General features: G+C 37.1%; 2 protein-coding genes across 2 annotated transcripts; both read left to right on the forward strand.

Moving 5' to 3' along the window:
* Positions 1 to 156: 156 nt before the first annotated feature.
* LOC104105746 (DNA repair RAD52-like protein 2, chloroplastic) lies at positions 157 to 5,769 on the forward strand. Its single transcript, XM_009614134.4, has 4 exons — positions 157 to 611; positions 1,325 to 1,362; positions 3,639 to 3,730; positions 5,413 to 5,769. Exons 1-4 carry the CDS (start codon positions 235 to 237, stop codon positions 5,542 to 5,544), a joined length of 639 nt encoding a protein of 212 aa, XP_009612429.1. The 5' UTR covers positions 157 to 234; the 3' UTR covers positions 5,545 to 5,769.
* Positions 5,770 to 13,905: 8,136 nt separating this feature from the next.
* Positions 13,906 to 23,704, forward strand: LOC104105748 (transcription initiation factor TFIID subunit 15). Its single transcript, XM_009614135.3, has 8 exons — positions 13,906 to 14,043; positions 15,689 to 15,848; positions 15,985 to 16,349; positions 16,481 to 16,675; positions 18,196 to 18,279; positions 21,526 to 21,607; positions 21,703 to 21,832; positions 23,266 to 23,704. The coding sequence occupies exons 2-8, from the start codon at positions 15,729 to 15,731 to the stop codon at positions 23,457 to 23,459; spliced, it is 1,170 nt and encodes a 389-aa protein (XP_009612430.1). The 5' UTR covers positions 13,906 to 14,043; positions 15,689 to 15,728; the 3' UTR covers positions 23,460 to 23,704.
* Positions 23,705 to 25,413: the final 1,709 nt, after the last annotated feature.

The following is a 25,413-nucleotide window of genomic DNA, read 5'->3' on the forward strand; positions in this document are numbered from 1 at the left end:
TAAATAATTTAAGTTATATGCATGATATTTTAAATATTTTTACGATAATAATTAATTTTAACTTGTGATAGCTGATTAATTATTATTTTATATCAAATATGATGATTATAAAATTAGTCATAAGTAGTACTTAAAATAAGTAAAGCAATCCAAACATGGCTTTAAATTAGAAGTCCACTCGCACAACTTTGAAGCAACGTTTACTTTTCCTCGACGAAAAAAAAGGAACTCAAAATGCTTGCGCATTGCACAAAGTCCACCTTCCCATCGGCGGAAGCTTACCTAACAACTCTGCGGTTCCCAAATCCACGGCGGAGACCGGCGGCGGAACTTCATTTTAGTGCGCTCAACAATTTTCCTACTAGGGTATCGAAACTGCAAGTTAAGGCTTTGGACCGTAACAACAACAACAACAGCGCCGGGGACGGCGGCTCTAGTAAGAACGCCGTTTCATCGTCTTCGAATACGAACTACGTGGTGCCGTTAGATAAGTCTTCATCCTCTTGCATTACTCGTCCTTTAGCTGAGATCTTACGTGACCTCAACAAGAGAATTCCTGATAACATCATTAAAGCTGATGATGGTGATGATCATTCCACCTTCATCCCCTGGTAGTAATTTCATTTCTCTCTCTTTTTATGTGTAGCTTTTTGGTTTTTGATTTTTGATTGCTGATTTTTGCAAACACATTTTTAGATTTGTTTTTGGTTTAAGAAATTGTGATTTACATGATTTTTATATGGTAGTTTCTAAATGAGTTTTTATGTACACCATAAGGAATTTTTACACCATTTCACTTTTACCTGTTGTAGCAGGCTTTCTATCCGATTTTAAAGATTACAAATTCCATATCTCAAGGAAGCTTACTCGTAGATATCTTTTGGTGACCTAACAGTGTAAAAATTACTTTACATAGATGGTGTATATAACTTACACTTTCCAAATATGTACTCCTTCCATCACAATTTATGTGTGATTGTTTGATTAAGCACGGAGTTTAAGAACCATACTTTTGAAACTTTGTGGTTTTAAACAAGCCATAGACATTTGTTTGTCTATAAATCGATGTTATTAGGGGCAAAATTGAAAGCTCAAATTTATATTGTTTCTAAATATAGAAAGGTGTCATTATACTAATTGAAAATGAAAGTGTGACACATAAATTGGGACTGAGCAATTATCTAAAAATTAAGAATTCACACGAATCGTATCAGTCTTTTCTGAATGGAGGAAAGGAGTATTTAGTTTAAGCCTGTGTTAGTGATAAGTCAGCTGCCATGATTTCTTTTCTTGACCAGATAATGATGAAATTGTTATTCTTTAGGTACCACGCGAACCGGATGTTGAGCTTCTATGCTCCAGGTGCGGTAGCATTTTTGTTTAATTCTTCTATTATTTTATTGTTGTTGTTGTTATTTTTGTTGTTGTATGGAGTATAATTTATGGTTGTCTTATTAGTTGTATCATCAGTGAAATAGGATGGAGAAAGTGTGTAACTTGGTCATGCAGATGACATTTGCAATATTTTTTTTTGACAACCAAGAAATCCCCTAGGGTTAGTGGCGCACGGTTGGAAAGTCGGTGGATAATGTGCTGCCCCTCTACCCTTCTTCACTTAAAACCAAGCTTTTGTCCGTGGCATGTTTCCAACCCGTGATGTGCGTCTAACCCACACATTACAAGCTAAGCTCTTACCACCACACAAAAGCCTTGGGAGCGAGATTTGCAATATTTTTCTTTTGCCAATATTAATGGAAAAGTTTTGACATGAAATTTGGTGGAAAGGCTCTAATTATTTTGTGTGTCTGTGGTTTGCAAATAAATGCCGAGGGTCTATTGGAAACAACCTCTCTATCTTGACCAGGTAGGGGTAAGATCTGCCTACACACTACCCTCCCCAGACCCCACTTGTGGGAATATACTGGGTATGTTGTTGTTTGTAGTTTGCAAATAAATAGATTCTGTAATAAAGGAATTGAGATATTCTGAAGATGGTGGTTAAGGACCAGAAGTATCAATTCTTTGAGCATGGAACAGAGAAGTGGATTTAGTAGAGTACTACAGTAGAGAAAGGGTTTCTGTCATGTCTAAGATGCTTACCTGTTGCATTTGTTCATGTTGACTCCTCTCCTGGATTGACAGCATCTTAAAACTTGAATTGGAACATTTGTAGAAATTGCACTTCTCAACCTTAGAGACCTCTTCTTTTCTTTTCTTATTCTCTTTTTGTTGAAAGATGGCCTTCAGAAATTTCATTTACTTAAATTCTTCCACACGGCTACTTGTTTTTCTATATCTCCATAAGAAGATAATAAAACAAATAAAATAAGACTAATTCATTGTGCATCTTCATACCTGCAACAGGAGTAGCTTCCAAAGCTTTGACATTTTTCACAACCCAACTCAATGAGCTTCCTAGTATTCTGTTTCATGGTTCCTTCTCCAGTTCTGTATTCCTTTCCCACAGCATGACTGCTACCTTCAGTTTTGCCAAACCTTTGGCGAATTTAGGATCAGGGGCTTAGATGTTATCGCTCTTGAACTTATTCCTTCAATCTATGATAGTAACTTCCTCTGAAAAGCTTGTTTTGTCAAGGTTTGTTATTAACTGTTGATTGTATGCTGTAGAATGTCTTTTTCTGGAGTTGAAGCTAAAACTACTGGTTCTAATTAACAAAAAGTCACAAAGATCATATTGTTATGTCTTGGTTCGCACTTCTGATTACTCTCCAAATCCTCTTGCTTTTTAAATAGTTTAAGTTTCTGCAGATTTTCTTCAGTCAAAACAACTTTTGGCTAAACTGAACATATCCTGTATCTTGCAATCTTTAGTGCTTTTCAAAATTATGATACAGTAGTGTGGCTATCTTCATTTCATTTTAAACTCTAATATTGAGATCAAACTTCTTATCTCTCTGGGCACATGAGCTTGGACTAGATATAAAATTGTAGCTCTAATCTCCACACACCCCTCCCTCCCCTCTTAAAAAAGAAGAAGATAGAGAACATTTATTTGATGCAAAATACAAAGCCGAGAAGGTTCTGAGAGTATTACTGGTTGGAAGGGCATCCAAATTCGCAGCTAAACTAGCATCTAGATAAACTTCACCCTTAGACGTTATTTTAATCTTCTAGATGAATTGGGAAATATGGGATATTCGATTGGACAACAAGCAATCTTGAAATTCTTATCTACCAATATTTCATTAGAAACACCTAGAGTTGCACCCAAGGGCTAAGGGTATGGCGTAGTAGTCAATAAAGTGGGAGGAGAACTATAAAGTCTCGTGTTCTAATTCCAGTGGAGTCCCGTCTGCATCAGCCTTGGTGGGCGAGTTACCCGATATTTGTGCTGGTGGAAAGTAGCAAGTACCAGGTGGAATAGTCAGGGTGCATGCAAGCTAGCTCTTGTAACTACTATGACACATATTACCTTTTTCTTATAACATATATTCGGCAGATTTCAGCAGAATGGTTTATTTGTTTTGTAGCTAGCTTTATATTCCGTGAATTGTACTGGAAAATGCGAAAAAAAATATGTAGAATTGACCTCAATGTGGCATATCTGGCAACTGGTGTATACACTGAAAAATTGATTTTGATATTAATATATGTGACAGTTAGATTTCTTTTAACAGGCTGGTGTGGAGAAGTGAGAGATGTTATTTTCTCAGATAATGGAAGTGTAACAGTTGTTTATCGTGTCACTATACGAGGATCAGATGGAGAGGTATGATAATTCTTCCAAACAAGTGCTCTTCTTTTTTTCCTTTTCCCATTTTCCATTTTTTTCCAACTTTACCATCTCTGGATATGCTGCTATACACTTGAGTATCACCAGCTAAGAGGCTTGATCAATGAATTGATTACAAGTCTCACAAATCATATAAAGGAAATAGTTGTGTAGCCAATACGGCCTTGCTTACTTCTGTTGCTCCTACCTGAAATGTCCATTCTTTATCTTTCCTTTATTGCAATTCATTTTGATTGCCAATTGATGGAGTGGTATAGTAATTGAGAACAAGATATGTAAAACTTATGTCCCGCTCAAACTAAAACCTAAAGTACAAAATCATTCCCATTAGGATTTGTAAAACTAGTAAGTGGAGTAATATAATTAAACAACGGGAGTTGAGATGTATTAGGTCAAAGCTAAATAAAAAGAAAAGTATTACGCTATTAACAACCTCGAAAGGTCTTTTGATAGACTAAAGGGGGGATGGACTTCACCTACATTTTATAGTCAATATATCTATCAATACTAGTTTGAAGTAGTAACTTCCATGAGATAGAATCTTAATGTCCTTTCAGGTAGAATTGAGTCAGTTGACTGCCTTGAATAGAATTTTTTAACGTAAATTTTGATTAGTCTTCAAGTTGCATATGTATCTGTGGAATTCGTGTCAGTTAATCCTCTCTTGGTTGAGATTTTAACTGACCACGCGAATATCCTAAGGCCCCTTTTGATTGGCTAATTCTATTTATGGGAGGCCTTATACTTTATAGTTAGCTTCAGTGTTGGGGTCACATTCAAGAACCAATTTATTCAGAAATTTATAGATAGCTTCTTTTTTCGAAACTTCACTTTGCTAAACACATAAAAAGCATTACAGTCAATAAGGCACACTCTTCTTGAAAAATAAATGTTCAAAACTTATCAAAACAAAAATTTAAGTCGTAAGTATTGAGTCCATTTATCCCTAACATAAAAAGATTCTTCCACACTAGCATTTAACAAACTAAAGAGAAATTAAAAAGATGTCTCCATACTAAATACAAGAAGAGAACTAGAAGGAAGAATTCGAGTTCTACTTTTTTAACTCAGCTATTCTTCTCTTGGCCATCTTCTCCTTCTCTTGGTTTTGTTCCTCAAGATTTTCTCTCTTTTCTTTGAAGGTTTCAGCGGCCTTCCGCGATTCATTGATTTGCTAACCCTTTAGTGCTCTATTTATTGCGTAAAGAATTGAGATCCTTCCAAAATTATAGACCTTTACCGGGCAGACGTAGGTTTCCAGCGCCGTGATGCTGTCTCTTCCAAACTACCTTACCACCTTCTTCGTTTGGTGTGGCAGTGCCCACTCTCTGCCACGTCTGCTCTGAATTCAGCTTGTTGCCTTACCACCTTCATCGTTATTTCTTTGTCTGAAAGATATATATAAGACGAAACTCTTTGTTATGGTAATTGGTTATCAAGTTGTACACAAACAATTGATCTTGCTAAACTTTTGGAAAAATGTGCAACCTTGGTCTAGGTTCGTGTGCTCTCCAATTTTCATTTGTATGCTTTTCAATTTAGCACCTAAAGCTTCAAGTTTTAATAAACATTTATGCTGTTGAATTCGTCTTACAGTAGTCGCATTGGTTTCTCCTTTTTTTCATTACTTTTTATACTAATGTGATAAATTATTGTAGGCACACCGCGAATCAACTGGGACAGTATCACCAGGCAATGGTCCTAGCACAGATCTGGTTGCTGCTGCTGAGGAGATGGCATTTTGCAGAGCATGTGCTCGTTTTGGGCTTGGCTTATATCTGTATCATTAAAATAGTCGAGTAGATGCTACAAACTGGACAATTTTGAAAATGCTATTGAAGGTCCTTGTACACAGAACAAGAATCATGTAATATCTATTCCGCGGATGATGTAAAAATATTATTCATGAGGATGGTTATATGCACTGTGAAAGTATGAAAATATGGTCATGGACAATGAGGCATCAAAAAATATTTAAAAAAATAGTAAATATACAAAAGAGATATCAGATACCATCTGCTGCTTTATGTTTAACGTATTCTCTCCTGTTGTTCAACAGGATTGTATTGTGTATATTTGTTAGATTGTAAGGCCTCAGTAAATGGTACTACAACATATTATTTCTTCAGCATAACAATGTTATAGAACTTATGATGAGGCAATAATGTGAAAGGAGTGGTTTAAGGTTTATAAGATCACTAATTGTTTCGAGGGGAAGGATCTGAATTCTATCTAATAGTGGTTCCTGATTAAGGTAGCAGAGATGAGGATGTTGGCCAGTCAAGATCGCTCATGTACAGAAGATGAAGATAGCAAATATGAGGATGTTGAGATGGATGTGCGGTCACACCATGTTAGATAGGATCAGAAATGAGGTTATTCGCGACAAGGTGGGTGTGGCCCCTATTGAGGATAAGATGCAGGAAGCGCGACTTAGGTGGTTTGGTCATGTGAGGAGGAGGAGCACAGACGCCCCAGTGAGGAAGTGTGAGATGTGGATATTGGAGGGCCTACGGAGAGGTAGAGGTAGGCCAAAGAAGAAGTGGGGAGAGGTGATTAAGCAAGACATGGCGCAACTTCAGCTGACCGGGGACATGACCCTTGATAGGAATGTATGAAGGTCGAGGATTAGGGTAGTAGAGTAGGTACTCTAGAGTGTTCATAACAGTAGTATTGGTACGTAATCTTGCTTTTTGTTGGTAGTAGGTTTTTATGACTAACCGTTGTTTCTTTCATTGTTGATCACATTACTGTCTTGTTGTTTTTATTCTGTTTTTATATTGCTTTTTGGTACTGTCCCTCCTTGTCTATATTTTCATTAATGTGGTGCTTATGCTTTCTTGAGTCGAGGGTCTATTGGAATTTGGAAACAACCTCTCTATCCTCACAAGGTAGGGATAAGGTCTGCATACACACTACCCTCCCGTTCCTGATTAATTAAACCTATGTTTCCATCACTAGATTGTTATAATCATCATATCACAATCTTGAATACCACACCACAATGTTTTACAATAGTTATTTTATTCTACTTTATTACTTCTACGTTGCAAACCAAAGCACACTTGTTAGAATTAGAAGAAAAAAGGAAATGATGTGAAATATGCCAAACAAAGTGAAACATTGACAACATACACTTCCCCAAAATAGCTGGCTACATGGAATTTAGGACAAAAATTTAATCGGGCGTCTCTTCTTTAAGCCACTTTTTTTTTATTTTGTACCTTTCTTAAGTTTGTTAATAATCTCTATTCGAAAATATATCCAAAAACCAGTAGCAACGTAAAAATAGAAATGTAGAAGAAATAGAAAATTAATTCGAGCCCACTGAATTCACAATGTTTTCTTAAGAAAATTAATCCTCTCCTAGTACCCGAGGTTTATGACTATTTCCTCCCAGGATAAAAAAGATTACCCTCACTAGTGTAGCGATACTTCAAAACTCAGTGACCAACGAACTCAAAGATCAGTGGCAAATCATAGTTACTGCTTTCTTTTTATTAAAAAAAATGCAGAAGGAAGAAGGAGAATTCAGAATTTTCGTAAGAAAAATCTGCGGGAAAGATCATGTATTTATAGCCAAAAATTTGGGTAATACCGAAGATTTGCAACTCTTCATGTAAAGGTTGCAACTCAAAATTTAAATTCTGACGGGAAATTCAAAACAGATGAAAAACATTTTACCGTTGACCAAATCCAAAGCCGATCCGAGCGAGCGACGACGACGGCGCGAGGCTTGCCTTCTTCTCAACTCTTTAAAGGTTAGAAGAAGTGCAATTTTATGTATACCCATCAAAACTCTTTTTCTCCTTCAATATGGGACAATGTCCCTTTGTCAAAGAGAGAAATTTAAAAAAAAAATATTTTCCCCTCCATTCTCATTCGCTCTATTTTAAGCTCTCACAAGATTAAAACCAACAATCCCCCACATGAATGGGGAATGGCTATATCACGAAAATATGCATGAAAAACTGTATGATTTACAAACAAGGATTAATCACATCTGGTTAAGTAGGTTTTTCTTTGAACTTTCCGTAGTGAACTTATGTCGGATATACTCAGTCAATCGGTAGATTTGATATCTTAGAACCGTCGAACTTTGGTGTATACCTAGACAACCATAAGTCACACAATTAACCCGTAACCATCTTTGGTTCTCATTGTTGTGTTCGTTTCAGCCATGAACACCACCCTATTTCATAAGTGTGTAAAGAACTAGCCTTGTAAAATTCTCCTTGAAGCGGCTAACAATCCACACTTACATAGGTGACTCCTAAACCTGTCATCTCGTAGATACACTATTTGATATACCTCGTATCAAATTTAGAAACCATTAAAAAGCCTTAATGTTTTATCCTTGATACTGAACATTGTCTCATCACGAGAATGGACCAAAATTTTAGTTGACAATATTGAACCGTCATTAATGACTTTGTTTGATATCCTTGAACCTAGATCTTGGGATCTCCAGTCTTCTAGGTAGAATTGTTGCCACAATGACTTGTCTACGGCCATAGTCCCATTCCCCTCGATGATTTTTCAACTACCTCTCTAGTTAGGCCTTTTTAAGAGGATCCGACACATTATCACTTGACTTTACGTAATCAATTGTAATAATCCCTCTAGAGAGTAGTTGCCTGACGGTTTTATGTCTTCGTCGTATATGACGAGATTTACCGTTATACATAACACTCCTAGCCCTTCCAATTGCCGTTTGACTAATGTATGCATATTGGTGCCAACGGTTTGGGCCAAAATAGAATTTTTTCCAAAATATTTTGGAGTCATTCAGCTTCTTCACCGGCTTTATCGGTTATGAACTCGGCCTCCATTGTAGAGCGGGCAAGACAAGTTTGTTTGGACGACTTTCAAGATATCGCTCCTCCACCAGTAGTGAATACATATCCACTTGTGGATTTAGAATCAGTTGAACCAGTGATCCAATTTGTATCACAGTATCCCTTAATCACCGCAGGATAATTATTGTAGTGCAAAGCAAAGTCTTGGATATGTTTTAAATATCCCAAAACTCATTTCATCACCATCAAATGAGATTAACATGGATTACTCATGTATCAACTCAATTTACTTATAGCACAAGCTATATCTGGTCGAGTACAATTCATGATATACATTAAATATCCCAACACACGAGCATAATCCAATCGTGATATGCTTTGGCCTTTGTTCTTTACGAGTGCCAGATTCACGTCAATTGAAGTCTTTGCAACTTTAAACTCTAAGTGCATAAATTTTTCAAGTACTTTTTTAATGTAATGAGATTGCGATAATGCCAGACCTTGAGGAGTCTAATGGATCTCAATACCCATAATTAAATCGGCAACTACCAAGTCTTTTATATCAAACTTTTTAGTTAGCATACACTTAGTCGTATTTATATTGGCAATGTCATTACTCATAATCAACATATCATCCATATATAAGCAAACAATGTTTATGTGATTTGAAATATTTTTAATGTACACATATTTATCACATTCTTTTATCTTAAAACTATTTTACAATATTATTTGGTCAAATTTCGCATGCCATTGTTTGAGTGCTTGTTTTAGTCCGTAAAACAACTTAACAAGTCTACATACCTTCTTTTCTTTACGTAGAACCATAAACCCTTCAGGTTTTTCCATATAAATTTTTTCTTTCAAATTTTCATTTAAGAAGGCCGTTCTAACGTCCATTTGATGAATTTCAAGACCATATACCGCAGCTCGGCCATACTAGGCTGTATATCTCGGCCATGCTGGGCTTGCTCATAGGCGCTAGGCCGCAGTAGGCTCAATATATAACTTACCATATGATCAGAGGTTGCCCAATAAGGGCTTGCCCACCGATTATAGCTCGATGGTGGTGAAAATACTGTAATATTGTATATATATATATATAGACCCTCTGCTCTCTGGACTGGAAGAAGACAATACTCTATTGAATATAAAGTCCTACTAACGTTCGTATGGACGTAATTTATGTAGCTGGAGAGTATGTATCAAAATAGTCAAGACCTTCTCATTGTCTATACCCTTTGACCACAAGTCTTGCCTTATATTTGTCAATAGTACCACCATCTTCCATTTTTCTCTTAAAAATTAATTTAGAACCCAACGGTTTATTGCGTGGAGGAAGATCAACCAATTCCCATGTATGATTGTTTAATATGGATTCTATTTCACTATTGACTGCCTCTTTCCAAAATAATGATTCGGAAGACGAAATAGCTTCTTTAAATGTTTGAGGCTCATTTTCTAATAAGAAAGTCACAAAATCTAGTCCAAATGAAGTAGATGTTCTTTGACGTTTACTACGTCTTGGATCCTCCTGATTATACGTACTTTGTTTTGTTTCATCCCGAGGTCGTTTAGATCATTCACCAATCGACTCACATTCCTTTTTATACGAATATATATTTTCGAAGAATTTAACATTATCTTATTCTATAACCGTATTATTATAAATGTCGGAATTTTCTGATTTATGAACCAGAAATTGATATGCTTTACATAGGTTGCATATCTTATGAAAATACAATTAACAGTTTTTGGTCCTATCTTTACCCTTTTGGGTTTAGGAACTTGCACTTTTGCCAAACACCCCCACACTTTAAAATAATTCAAGTTGGGCTCCCTTCCTTTCCATTTTTCATATGAAATGGACTGCGTTTTGTTGTGGGGTACTCGGTTTAGTATCCAATTAGCCGTAAGAAAGGCTTCCTCCCACAAGTTTTGTAGAAAACCAGAACTTATCAACAAAGCATTCATCATCCCTTTACTGATCGATTCTTTCTTTCCGCAATCCCATTGGATTGGGGCGTGTAAGGGGCCGTTGTTTGATGAATAATTCTATATTCCAAACATATTTCTTCAAAAGGAGGTTGGTATTCAACACCCCTATCACTTCTTATCATTTTAATTTTCTTATTAACTTACGTTTCAACTTCATTTTTGTATTGCTTGAATGTATCTATTGCTTCATCTTTACTATTGAGTAAGTAAACATCTCAATATTGAGTACTGTCGTCAATAAAAGCTGTGAAATACTTTTTCACTGCGAGATGGTATTGATTTCATGTTGCAAATATCTGTGTGAATTAAGTCTAAATGATTTGAATTACTTTCAACTGACTTATAAGGATGTTTAACATACTTAGATTCCACACATACTTGACATTTTGATTTGTCGCATTCAAACTTAGGCAATACTTCCAAATTAATCATTTTTTGCAAGGTTTTATTTTTGACATGTCCCAAATGTATGTCATAAATCATTTGACTCAAGTAAGTAAGAAGACGCTGAAATTTTATCATTGTCAACAACCATTACATTCAGTTTGAAAAGGCCCTCGATAAGGTAACATTTTCCTAAATACATTTCGTTCTTACTTATTACAACTTTGTATAAAACAAAAACACACTTAAACTCGTTCTTGACGAGAGGTGAAATAGAAACTAAGTTCTTTCTTATTTCAGGAACATGACAAACATTGTTCAGAGTCACCACCTTGCCAAAGGTCATCTTCAGGAATATCTTTCCATAATCTTCAATTTTGGATGTTGTAGAATTTCTCATAAAAATGGTCTCGTTAGGTCCAACGGGAGCATATAAAGCAAATGTTTCTCTAACAGCACAAACATGGCGGGTGGCTCCAAAACTAAACCATCACTCCTTAAGATTTCTCACTAAGTTGCATTCAGATAACATAGCACACAAGTCATCAATATCATCATTTATTTCAACCATATTTGCTTGACCTTTTTTCTTCTTTTCTTTGGAGCACGACATTCTGCAGCTTTCTGCCCAAGCTTTTCATAGTTGTGGTAGTTTCCCTTGAATTTCTTCTTGTTGGGATAGTTCTTTGGTCCAAAAAACTTCTTCCTCTTTTTCGAATTAGTTGGAGCAGTCTCAATAATATTTGCTCCCATAATTGTTGAGTTTCCACGTGTCTTCTTTTCTGCAACTTTATTGTCCTCTTCGATTCTCAATCGAACGATGAGATCTTCGAATTTCATCTCCTAGCGCTTGTACTTATTTCAAGTAGTTCTTAAAGTCCCTTCATAAAGGAGGCAACTTCTCAATCATTGCTGCAACTTGAAATGCTCATTAATGACCAAACCTTCAATGAAAATTTCATAATTAGTAATATAATTAATACTTTCGACAGAAGCATTAATTCAGCTTATACCTTCAACGAGGAGATCATGAATTATAACTTGTATCTCTTAAACTTGGGTAATGACATGCTTGCTATCTACCATCTTATAGTCTAAAAATTTGGCTACCACAAACTTCTTCAAACCGACATCCTCGATTTTATACTTATTTTCCAACGCACCCCATAGTTCTTTCGAAGTTTCCACATTACTATAGACGTTGTAAAGATCATCCTCCAATCTGCTAAAAATGTAATTCTTACATAAGATTAATGAGAATAATCTAATTCTATCTAATAGTGGTTCCTGATTAATTAAACTTATGTTTCGATCACTAGATTGTGATAATTCATCATATCACAATCTTGAAAACCACGGCACAATGTTTTACAATAGTTATTTCGTTCTACGTTGCAAACCAAAGCACACTTGTTAGAATTAGAACAAAACAGGAAATAATGTCAAATATGCCAAACAAAGTGAAACAATGATAACATACACTTCCCCAAAATAGTTGGCTATATGGAATTTAGGAAAGATCATGTATTTATAACCAAAAAGTAGGTAATACCGAAGAGTTGCTTCATGTAAAGGCTGCAACTCAAAATTTAAATTTTGAGGGAAAATTCAAAACGGAGGAAAAACAATTTATCGTTACAAAAAAACGGCTAATTTGGATTAAAATAATATTATATTAATTTAATATTAACAAATAAATTTGGTCCAAAAAATTAATCAATCAAATCATTTGACTAAATCCGTATCCGAAGCCGAGCTAGCGATGACGGCGACGACGCGAGGCTTGCCTTCTTCTTAACTCTTTAAGAGCTAAAAGAAGTGTAATTGTATATACCCATCAAAACTCTTTTCCTCCTCCTATATGAGACAATGTCCCTTTATCAAAGCGAAAAATTCAAAAATTTTACCCCCCTTCCCATTCACTCTATTTTAAGCTCTAACAAGCTTAAACCCAACAAATAATGTTAGCTAATATAGCCTCCATTTCCCAAGCAGTATAAACATAATTACCTCTCTTCTCAATGCTCTTTCTCCTCGTCCTCCTACTTATTTTGCATTAAGCTTAACCACATAATATAATTGTTCTTAATTGCAAGTCTTTCTTAATATCTTGTTGTTGTTGTTACTACTGGTTTTTACTACTTTCTTTTCATATTTTATGGAGTCGGGTCTTTCGAAAATAACCTCTCTACTTTCAAAGTAGGAGTAAGGTCTGCGTACACACTACCATCCCCAAACCCCACTTATGAGATTATACTGGATTTTTTATTGTTGTTGCAAGTGTTTAATTTTGCAATGCAAACCAAACAAAGTCGCAACTCTAACCTCCTCTATATTGAATCTCTTTTCTAGTTGGATTTTGAAGAGATGGATAATGATTACCAGGCATGGAGTCAGTATAAGATAGAACATGCAAAATAATTTCATTAGTGCCAACTGCCAACTTAATGCATGATAATTAGTTGTTCAAAGGATACAAAACTTGCATTCCGGAGTGTTTTGCATCCCAATTCAGACTAAACATTAGACCATAGTTTGAAGCAGTAGAAAAATTTAAATTATTCATAAAATAAATTTATGATGTTTGGGAGTTCTTGTTGAGGCTTTTCCATAGCACCATATTCTCAAGTAGCTAGCTGAGTAGAACACTATCGATTGACATGCGTACACAAGTTCACTAGGAGCTTTAGACCAAATAATCTGAAGTTGTAGAAGAAATTAAATACCTACCTATAAAAATATTTATGATCAAACTTTATGACCAAATGGTAAACTTCCCATTTTTCCAATTGTGAAGCACGAGTTATGTTTGCAAAATATTTACAAAAATAGGGACGAAATATAAACATGGCATCAGAAGGGGCTATTTGAGAAAATCAGCACTAGGCCCTATTGGATTTTGAACTTAAGGCCCAAGTTCCTCTAACGGGTCAAATGGACCAATCCAAAACCTATTGATATCCCCCCCCCCCCCCCCCCCCCACATTACGGCATTACGCCAATTCTACGGCTAAATTGACATCATTCTCCCTCGGCGGCGAAGTTGTTCCTCACTATCTCTCTCTCTCCGCTGAACTCCGGTGGATCTCTCTCCGGCGAAATCGAGCTGTAAGTTTCTCTAGATTCCTTCCTTAATGGAGTATCTCTCATGAAACCAAAACCCTAATCCCATTTTCAAATGATTTGCGACGCTTTGTGTATACTTTCACTGCATAACAAACCCTAGGCTCCGATTTGTATAGTTCTTTGCCATTTGTACTGGAATGTGTATACGGTTTTGCTAATTACCTTTCCGTTTCCGTATTGCTAAATGAACTTGCAAATAGCTGTTAGTACGCTAAATGAAAAAGAGAAGAAATCCTTAAAGATCATATTTCTTTCCATTGTATTGTTGATGTTCAGCTCTTGGCATATGGTGTTTTGATGAAAGGTAAAATTATATATTTAATGAACTGTACCAAGAGGTACTGAACTGTAAAAGAGATCATAGAGCAAATGGCCTGCTCCATTTAATTCAGCTCTTGGAATGTTTCAACTCGTTTGGACAATATTTGATTGAAGTTGAAAGAAAAGTTTGTGGAAGTTGACAGTTAACATGTTTGCGGAAGTTGGATATCTATCAAGTAGTGCTCAAAATTATTGGTAACATGTTAGGGAAAAGTTTCGTATCTAAGCATAGATCTCTCTTCTTGGTCTATCAATTATCTACTAAAATGGGCTCCATTTGCGGATAGTTGACATGCGAAATTTGTTAGTAGGCCAGCTTTATTTTGTTGTAGAACTACAGGGATGACTTTTTGTGTGACTCAACCTGGTTCTGTAAAGTATTATTTAAGCAATATAAATTGGAGTTCATAACTCCTCTATCTGAATTTCGTAAAGTATAGCCTGTCCCAAGTTAAAATGAAGGGTTGCGATATATTGACTGCTCCCATAAATAGTTTTACTTTTTCTATCGTCTGAATACTGAATTCATGGTGGCATAGGTGATCGATATAGAAGGGGAGCCTTGGAGCAACGGTTAAGTTGTCTCCGTGTGACTTATAGGTCACGGGTTCGAGCCGTGGAATTATCCACTGATGCTTGCATCATGGTAGGCTACCTACATCACACCCCCTCGGGGTGCGGCCCTTCCCGGACCTGCCTGGATGCTTTGTGCAGCGGGCTGACCTTTTTTTATAGGTGATCGATATAGAGTGGAATAGATATATAGGATCATATAGCCAATACCGATTAGTTTGGGATGGAGACTTAGTTCGTTGATTGATTGATAGATCATAGTTCTTGGTAAATTTTTCAACATGTGCTGTAAAGAAATTAAAGGCTGCTATATGTGAAGATCCCTGGCAATATTCCCAAATTGTGTGTCCCTAGAAAGTACCGTACACAGAACACGAGATTTATCTCATTGAGCTAGAATCCTGTACTCATAAAGGACCATAACCACTTAGCTCTTTTCTAATTTTAATACAGGATTACAGTAAGAAAACATTAGCTAGCAGCCTTTTTGGCAAATTTTCCACCAAGTGGCATTTGTTTTCTTCGTCCAAACCCCCCCAAAAAGTGCTTCGTCCCACCCCACACCCTACCTTATATCAATTTTCGTCCTTTGTTGTCCTTTGTGTTGTGCTGGTTTGGTCCTTTGACTTACCCATACTCTGGTGCTTTTCTCACTTGTTTATTATTGCCTGTGGTTTCTTTTAGGGACAGGGAAACTGTAGCAGGACTAATACTAGGTTGTTGCCTATTGCAGGTCTTGTGGTTTCTTTGAATTTCATGAAAGTGGAGCATAAATGGCAAACTATTCAGGGAAAGGATCTCCACTAAATGGTTCTGTGTATGTCTGTAACTTGCCCCTTGGTACAGATGAAGATATGCTAGCTGAATATTTTGGCACGATAGGGGTGCTAAAGGTATGGTTGTGATCAGGTACTTAAAATTATGTTTGAGAATTTTTCTTATAAGCTTTCTCCCCCTTTCCCCTTCTCTGCTTGTGCAAGCTTTCTTTGTCTGCTTTTTTCTAAGGAATGTTTTTGCTTCATGCTGTAGAAAGATAAACGAAGTGGTAGGCCTAAGATATGGTTATACCGTGATAAAGTTACAAATGAGCCCAAAGGAGATGCTACAGTCACATATGAAGACCCTCATGCTGCATTAGCTGCTGTTGAATGGTTCAATAACAAGGACTTTCATGGGTCAATAATTGGGGTATTTATTGCAGAGTCTAAGAACAAAGACGAGGCTTCCTATGTCACAGGGAATCAAATTAGTGACCCCAATCTGAGTAGTGGTCTCGATGTGCTGGAAGAAGGTTCCAAGGATATAGATGGAGGTGGTGGAAGAGGTAGGGGCAGGGGAGATGCTTCTGCAAAGGCATGGCAACAAGATGGTGACTGGATGTGTCCGAATACAAGGTCTGTGATGCGATTATTGGTGAGCAACTCTTTCTTGCTCTACTGTATCTTTTTTTGATTGTCTGCTTGTACTTCGAATAGTCCAGTATTTTCCTATGCTTACAGTTTTTCATAATTTATTTTGATAACAGTTGCTCTAATGTAAACTTCGCATTTCGTGGAGTTTGCAACCGTTGTGGAACTGCTCGACCTGCTGGTGGTGGTGGTGGTGGGGCTGGAGCTGCTGGTCGTGGTAGAGGACGTGGTAGCCAGGAGCAGGGAGCCCCTGCTCGTGCAGTAGGTGGTCCTCCAGGCCTATTTGGTCCAAATGATTGGTCTTGTCCGATGTAAGAATCTTCATTTGCATTTGCAACTTATTTTATTAAAAAATAATGTTCTCAAAAATAAGCTGTCAGCTCATAATCAGACTTGGAATCCCCTCTATTGCTCTCATCTTGAAATTAGTAACTCTTCAGGTGTTTTGTAGTCTTTTTTGTTTTCATTATGTATTCTCCCATAAAGCCGTGCTAGCTCGACTTTCCTTTTTGGACAAGTTACTTACCTCTACTTTCAACTGCTACATTGGCTTTACTTGGGCGTTGAATTCCTAGCCCAGATTATGATTTGTCATACAAATAGCTACCTAGTCGAAGATGACTCGAATTAAAGTAATAGCTGGAGTTTTGAGACGGGCTTGATATTGATGTCATTCTTTCTATTTTAAGGGTGCATGGGTCGGTGCAGTTCTTTCCCCAAATTTATAACCAAATCCTTGCTATTTTGGAATAAAAAATGAAATTCCATCCGAGAAACTTAGGGACTGTTAACTCTGTGTTCAGGTTTTGGTTCGGTTTATTTGTTCTGGTGAATTTTAATCTCTGAGTATTTCATTGTACTTGACAGATATTTCCAAGGTATAATTTTAACTCTTCATATGTGGGAATCATTGCTTTGGTTTTGGCAGTTTAACACCTGATAGCCTTAGGACAAGGAAAGGCATCACCAAGCATCCAAGTTGTGACCTAGCAATTGATGAAGTGGGCTAAAATAATGAGACTCGGGTTCAAATTCTGGTAGATACAAAAAATGCTTGGTGCTTTCTTCCCATATGTCTAACCTTTGGTGGACAGAGTTACTTGGTACCTGTGCTGGTGGGAGGCAGTAGGTACCTGATGAAAAAGTAGAGGTGCGCGGAAGCTTGTTCGGACACCACCATTGTGAAAAAAGAGAGAGGGGAAGACATCCCTGTGCGATCATTTCCTGGTTTTATCGATGTAGTAACTAAGATTTATATAGGAACATTAACATAGTCATACAGAGGAGTAGATTTTTTGTTTTTGGCAGATGTCATTGTCAAATGCAAAGCCAAATGGCATCATTTATTTTGGCGTCTCCAACTTAGCCAAAACCAATCATTATATTATCAAATTATTATCCGGACCCCTTTTTTTCAGTTCCAAAAAATGGGGTTTGCCGTGTGACAGTTTATCTCTGGTTAATTCCTCTTCGTTGTTTAAAGGAATGGGGAAGAGAAAAGTAATATGAACCTTTTCTGTGAGTGGAGGAGATAGAAGTGGTGATCCCTGTTCTTTTGTACCTTTCTCTTTTAGGCTTGCCTCTTCTCTTTTGGGGCTTTAGAGAAAGGATGTATCCTAGAAGAGCAGCAGGGTCTACTGATGGTAGAATTTCATCAAGTAAGAGAATGACCATTAGAATCATACTTGTCATTCTGAATTGAGGATCAGTGTCCTCCATCATTTTAACTAGCTTGGAACGAATTGCTTTATTGCTATTGATTGGCATTTATTATGTTGCCCTCTTTTTGATAGGTTGAAATTTAATATATTGTGTTCGCCCTATTGTTCAGGTGTGGCAACATAAATTGGGCTAAGAGGAACAAATGTAACATCTGCAACACCAACAAACCTGGGACCAATGAGGGTGGTGTGAGGTATGCATAAGAGGATGCAACATTGAATGTTTATTAAGATTTCTAAGAACTGTTGTTTTCTCTAACCGCAGTCTGATTGGGTGAATTAATTTGGTTGTGTATGGTTTTCACCATAGATGTCTTGCTTATTTTTATTGCAATTGCATATTTCTTGACACTAGGTCTTGAGGCCCTCCCTTCCCCCCTTCTCCTTATTGCTCTGCAACAATTAGTAAGGAATTTGCTGCATTGCTAGCAGCTGGAAAAGGAACAGAGGTGCACAAGACATTATGTTAGGTGGTCTTAACTTAATGTTGATGATTGGCGGTATTGGAGCTACTGGTGCTTTAGACTAATGTGCTACATGAATTTTATCTAAGGAAATGTTCTTTACTTGGGATCTTATATATGGGATGTTCTTATCAAGATAATCAGTATAGCTGCGTTATAGGCCTGTTGTTACAATTGAATGATTGCTATGTTTTTCTTTATTTTGAAATGGTAAGTATTATTGATATAGCACAAAGATTGTCCTGAATACATCTCCAAAAACCCAAAAAAGGAAAACCTTGACCTGACCTATCTATATAAGGTTTCTATACATTTTTTTTTTGAGAATAGTAACAGTAATATAAGCTTTCTAGTTTCTATGCATTGTAATAAGGTTTCCACCAGTGTTTTGGATAGCGTGTGGCGACAAATAGCGACGAGGGCCCGCTTCACTGATGCGAGAGGCGCGCAGCGAAGCGCTCGCCTTTTTGATGTGAAGCGATAGTTTATACAAAAAAATAAAATATTATATATATAACTAAAAACTCAATAACAATAATATATTAATAAATATATCAATTCACAATATGCAATTAATTCTACTCTATAACTGAAAAAGGAGGAAATTTCAGGTTTGAAGTTAGAAGTTCTCTGCCTCTGCCTCTGCAAAAACAGGGTGCAGTACTGCTGCTCAATCAAAAACAGAGCCCAAAAAAAAAAAGAGAAGATAAGAAGAAGAAGAAGAAGAAGAAGAAGAAGAAGAAGAAGAAAGACGAAAAAATAAAACAGAGCATAAACATACTCTCTGTTCTGTTATTTGCTGCACTGTTGCTCGACAAAAAACAGAGCAAAAAAAATAGAAAGAAGAAGAGAAGATCAGAAGAAGAAGAAAAACTAAAAAAATAGAGAGCAACAGACTCTCTGTTCTGCACTGTTGCTCGACAAAAAACAGAGCAAAAAAAAATAGAAAGAAGAAGAGAAGAAGAAGGAAAAGGAAGAAAGAAAGAAAGGAGAAAGAAGAAAGGAGAAAGAAGAAAGAAGGTTACTTGGGCTGGGTGGACTTGGCTGCTCTGTTGTTTGAAGGTTGAAGAAGAAAGAAACGTGAAATCACTGCAAGCCCTAATGTTTTAAGTCGCTGGTCTTTTTTTAAAAATATCTGTGCCTTTTTTTTTTCCTTCAAAAAGCGACGCCACAGCTCGCCTCTCGCTACACAGGCAGAGGCGCTCGCCTTTTACAATCGCAACGCAACAGAGCCAAAATAGCGCAGGCTGCTCGCCTCGCCTCGCCTCACGCTATTAGCGCTGAGGCGAGCGCTATTTATAACACTGGTTTCCACATCATCTACAAAATCCATATTACACCAACTGGCTAAGTTGCTCGGTCTCTTCATTTCTGGTGTCGCACCCGTGTCGACACGACGTGGGTGTGGGATCCGTACCGGATCTGGTCAACTGATTTTGGGTGCTTTGACCAAAATTGACGGAGGAATTCGGGACAGATACAATGATTTTTGAAATCAAACGTAAGATAGGGTGAAATTGAAGAAAATGGAATCTATGTCAGTCCTTTCCTTTTATCTCCTTCTCGGATTCTCCTCCCGATTAACATTTTCTCCTTCTCGAAATACCTTGTAAGTTTTCCACCTAATGTCTCATAATTTAAACATATTTTTATAACTCTATTTTTAGATAGTTGAATTACTTTTAGCCGAATACCCGCACATGTATCCGTTCCTGGATCCATACAACCGAATCTTAAAATTTAGATCGTGAAGGATCCGATCTCTAGATCCGCACATGTATTGGATACCCGCACACGAGTCCGAGCAACTTAGTCAACTCGAGAGCAAAAAAAATAAAATCAGATAGAATATTCAGTATATTACTGACTTGTCCTTCAAAACATCTTCTATTCCTTTCCTTCCATAGACACCACCAAATGCATGCTGATATTGTATTCATATGATCTTAAAAGAACTTTTCACTTCTTTCCTGCTCCAGCAACTTAAAAAGTCTAAAGTTGATCTTGGCATCACCTAGCTTATGCCCAGAATACTATTAAACAGCCGCTACACCTGTGTTGCAACAGGACAATGCAAAAATAGGTGGTTGATAGTTTCTATGTTTCCATCACACATCACATTTGTTGCACAATTGGTAACCTTTCCTTTGCAAATTATCTTTGGCAAGACATGCTCCTTTGGGCACCAACCATACAAAACACATTGACCTTGATAGGGGCCTTTGACTTTGCTATCTGTTTCCAGGGGTTCGAAAAGGAGAACAGTTGGTTCCCTGTTTGCACTTTGTAACAAGACTTCACAGTGAATTGTCCATCTCCATTTCCCTCCCATATCAGTATGTCTACATTGCTATTGAGTTCCTGTCAATTGCATAACACTCTGAATATGTGATATCCTCTAACTCCCAGTCCTTCAGATTTCTCCTAAACATGATATTCCATGAGTTATTGTTTCTGTTCTGAGACAGTCCTATCACTGCCCTGTGCAGGCTGAAAAAGTGAGGGAAATTGGTCTCTTAAAGGGGAATGACCAAGCCAATTGTCATGCCAAAGGATAGCTTTCTACCATTACATTACAATTTATTGGTTTATGTCAATCTTTTAGTTTTAAAATACTTGAAAACAGGAAAATCCGTCCCTAAGATTGTGCGCACCCCCCAAAAAAATACCAACATATTTTTTAGACAATTTTGGGATTGCTTTTTTTTGTGTGTTAGTAAGCATATAAAATATAACTCTTAAACTAGTGTTCTGATATGAAAATAAATATATTGTGGAAGTGATTGAATACAGTTTAATTTGATGCCATATTTATAGTTTGTGCCTATAATCTTATGGCTATGACAGCTTCGATTTGAGGAAAGTGTTTGGTGATTTAGCATACTCTATCCAATAAATCCTTTTCTTTTAGCAACTCGTTCTTATAATTTCGCCTTCTAGGTATTAACTTTGATCTGTTTTTATTGTAATCGATAGAGGAGGACGTGCTGGAGGTTATAAAGAACTCGATGAAGAAGAAATAGAGGAAACTAGACGTCGGAGGAGAGAGGCTGAAGAAGTAAGATAAGAATAGCAGAAGTATATGAGTTATATTGCTTTATCCCTGGTGTCACTCTGCCTGACTTTCTGGTAAAATTTTCATCTCAATTACAGGATGATGGTGAGATGTATGATGAGTTTGGAAATCTGAAAAAGAAGTTTCGTGCTAAAATGCAGCGAGCAGAAGCAGCCCAGAGCCTCCCCCCTGGAGTAGGACGCGCTGGATGGGAAGCTGAGGAATTAGGTAGGGGCAATAGTTTTGTTGTATGTGTTGTCCATAATGAAGGATTTAAGGTTCTTCATTTTCTCTGTCTATGTTTTCCACCCAGCTTCTACAGTATCAACCAGACTCCATAGTATTCCTAGGTGTGTCAGCAAGCAGTATTTGCTGGAGTTTAAAAGTTCTATGCATCTTGTATAATTTGTCTTAAAGGCATTGTCTAGTGGATCAGACTGGTTCATTTAGTAGACGGATTTCAGCTAGTGTCCGCAAGATTGGTTGGCTTGATCCTATCCACCCAGTTTTGGGATTAAGGCGTAGTCAACTAGTAGTAATATTCTTGTTAGGCAGATTATTAAAGGAGGTTTTGGCTCAACAATTGCTAAAGACCTTCACTAAAAGCTACAAACTTAACCAAGAATTTTTCCCTTACATGCCATTGGAAGAATGTTAGTGTGGTCAGCTGAGGAACCACTGCTTGAGAGGAGGGTAATAGGAAATTCCCACAATGGAGTTTGAAACGGCACCCACTAGTGCTGGAGCTGTCTGTTACTGGCTTCTGGTGTTCTAATCGAGGCCTTTGGGTGATGAAGGTTAAGTTGATTCTCTTACCTATGTATAATCTTCGTTGAAATAAAATTCTTTGTTAAAATCTTATTTCAATTTCTTTTATTTTCCTCGTTCTGGTTCTAATGCTCAATTGTAGGAAGTTTGGTTACTTTGCTTTAGCTGATTTAGATGAGTTTGGATCTTGGAGCGTCTTAGAAGATGATACGATGACATAGCAGTGAATTCAAAGCATATATAGCTGTTAATTATTGATATGACTAGAAAATGGAATTATTGATGTCTTGAGCCACCACAGCAGGTCATTACGATGGGATAGAGACTGCATATTACATTTCAGCCTTGGTTGTGTTGGATATAAATAAAGATGCAAAGCTTTGACTTATCTCCATTGTTTTCTGATCCCCTCGCGTGCTTGTTTCTAATGTTAGATGAGCACCATGTTATTGCCTAAACTGGTTACAAAAGAGAGTGGTAGAATTACCTTTCTACCCTCACATAGCCAGCATCTAACCTCCAATAGCATGTGAGGAAGCATTATGCAATTCGTCGTTAAATTTTCTGTGTTTTAGTATGGGCATCAACAATTGGAAGGGAAGAGCTTGGATAAACCATGTGAGTTTCTGTGCCGAGTTCAACGAAAGAGGGGCATAAGTTGGAGTTTCATACAAGTGGGGGCACTAAAACCTTACTAAAATCTTCTTTATCTGATTAAAAGATGCCCAGTTCTTTCGGGTGTTGGTCCTCACTAGTTGCCACCTTCTTTTAGCTTGATGAACCGTTTACACCTGAGCCTCAAGAGATTCCATATGAAAGCGCTTAGCGTGCTTCTGAAACGTAATTGATGGAAGACCAAAGTGTTCCTGACTGATTACTCTTTAATTTGGCAGGTGTGGCTGACCGAGATAGAAAGGAGAGAAGCAGAGAAAGATCAAGAGATTATGATGAGAGAGAGAGATCTAGGCACCGGAGCAGAAGCAGAGAGAGGGATAGGGGAAGAGACAGAGACCGCTCCTACGACTATGATCGAGACAGAGAATATGGCCGTGACCGAGACCGTGAGCGGAGCAGGCATCGTTATTGAAGGTTGTGTTGGTGCTTTCATGAAAATGTTGTCCAGTTTTGGTATTCGTCTAACTTCATTTGTCTCATGTTTACATGGGCTATTAGTATGTCACCTTGTTGAGGTTGCTTCCCCTTTTGTCAAATTCATATGTTTGACTATTTGACTTCATCTTGGTTATCTTTGTCAAACTCATATGTTGGATATTCGTTTCAGTACAGCACTTGTTTCTAAGGAGGCAATCAACTTTCTTCCCTTTTTGTTTATCTTTTGATTTCTTTCCATCAACTATCAACTTGAAATGCTTGGGCTGAAAGTTGAAATGCTTGGTTTACCTGTCTGAGAACAAGCTCCTGTGCAACTTTACCGTAGAGGGGATTGTAAGATTGTATACCATCAGGGACGTGGGCTGAAAGTTCCCGTTAATGATTCATATAGTCGATCACAACTAGCTAGGGATTGAGGCGATAGTGGTGTCGTCTCTCTGAAATCCAAATATTATGTGCTACTCCAATTGGGGAAGCCCTCTGCGTTTTCTGTTCATAGGGATGATGTAATTTTCTTACATCAACCTGCACAAAATGCTATTTTAGGACTCAATTTGATTTTCTACTTCATGAAACTGAAAGTGGTTAACTGGAGTTAAATTGATCGATGTTCCTTGTATTGTATATCCTTTCCTATCTGCTTCTATGAAATATGGAGTAGTAGGGTACAATTAGTTTTGATAAAAGAGTCTCTCCGTATGTAAAAGAGAAAAACAATGTGAGGATAACTTCTGAAGCATAGACGAGTTGTTTTGTCTCTTGCTGTAATAAGTTTTCTTTTTTTGGTTGAATATTAGTATATGTCATTTTCCATGTTACAAATTCACTCTTCGTAATGTTCTTTTTTCCATCCGGCGTCTGGCACCTTGGCATTCCAAAATTCCAACTAATCCGGATTCTCGCCGTAAGGCTAATTAAAAAGAAAAAACGCTGTTCTTTTTTCCATCTGGTACCTTGGATTTCGACTAAGTTGGATTCTCGTCATAAGGCTGATTAAAGGGAAAAGTGCTACCTACTAAAATATGTTTTATTTCCAAGGTTAGAATGCGAGATATTTGTTTTTTTCCATCTGGTACCTTGGATTCCGACTAAGTTGGATTCTCGTCATAAGGCTGATTAAAGGGAAAAGCGCTACCTACTAAAATATGTTTTATTTCCAAGGTTAGAACGCTAGATATTTGATTAGGAAGAGATAAATCCTATCCATTTACCACAACCTTAGGCGGTCACTCTTCGTAATCTCAGTATTATCATACCTCATGTCACAAACCCAATTCATCAATCTATAACATTTCTAATATTGTTAATTAAAATGCAAGTTGTCGGTTCACAAGGAAATACAAATGAATTTGGTTACTTAATTAATGAAATGAAGTAATTGCTATATTTATTTATTCAATTCAAATCATATAGGGTGTGTCCTGTGACATTATTTTGTGATTTTCTTAAGGGGGTCCTAGCTCACATGTCCAAGAAATGCCATGCCAGATAAATACAAAAGGGGGAAGGTAACCAAAGACGACCAAAAAGACAATAAGATTTTCCAATTTAATTATTTGATAGCTATAGCCTTTCTTTTGACTTCCAGAGTTTGTCTTTGTCTCCTACATCAGACAAATTCTCCACCCATTCTTTGTACCAACTGTTTTTTTTTAATTTCTTTCTTTTTGGGCTTGCTTTTCTTAACGTTATAGATAATATCTCTCCTTCTTGATTAAAGGTTTCGGATGTAAATCCTATGAATGGCAATAATTTTGCTAAGGAAACACTTTCTTTTTAATAAGCCTTATCGCCTAAGTTGTTTCAGAACCGGAAAAAGATGCGATTTTTTCGCGCAACTTACTCATAGTGTAGGTGAGTATATCGTATTTGGGAAGTCATGACGCAAATCCAAATTAGTCGTATCAAAGCATATTACCGAAGATCAG

Source organism: Nicotiana tomentosiformis, chromosome 4 (genome assembly GCF_000390325.3).
Source record: "Nicotiana tomentosiformis chromosome 4, ASM39032v3, whole genome shotgun sequence".
NCBI classification, from domain to species: Eukaryota; Viridiplantae; Streptophyta; class Magnoliopsida; order Solanales; family Solanaceae; genus Nicotiana; species Nicotiana tomentosiformis.

Excerpts from the sequence above, each read along its gene's own strand:
- LOC104105748 (XM_009614135.3), top strand. The coding sequence starts at position 15,729 with ATGGCAAACTATTCAGGGAAAGGATCTCCACTAAATGGTTCTGTGTAT. Across the intron at positions 18,280-21,525 it reads ACCAATGAGGGTGGTGTGAG|AGGAGGACGTGCTGGAGGTT; the intron begins GTATGCATAAGA and ends TGTAATCGATAG. Across the intron at positions 21,608-21,702 it reads GGAGGAGAGAGGCTGAAGAA|GATGATGGTGAGATGTATGA; the intron begins GTAAGATAAGAA and ends TCTCAATTACAG.
- LOC104105746 (XM_009614134.4), top strand. The coding sequence starts at position 235 with ATGCTTGCGCATTGCACAAAGTCCACCTTCCCATCGGCGGAAGCTTAC. Across the intron at positions 1,363-3,638 it reads GTTGAGCTTCTATGCTCCAG|GCTGGTGTGGAGAAGTGAGA; the intron begins GTGCGGTAGCAT and ends TTCTTTTAACAG. Across the intron at positions 3,731-5,412 it reads TACGAGGATCAGATGGAGAG|GCACACCGCGAATCAACTGG; the intron begins GTATGATAATTC and ends AAATTATTGTAG.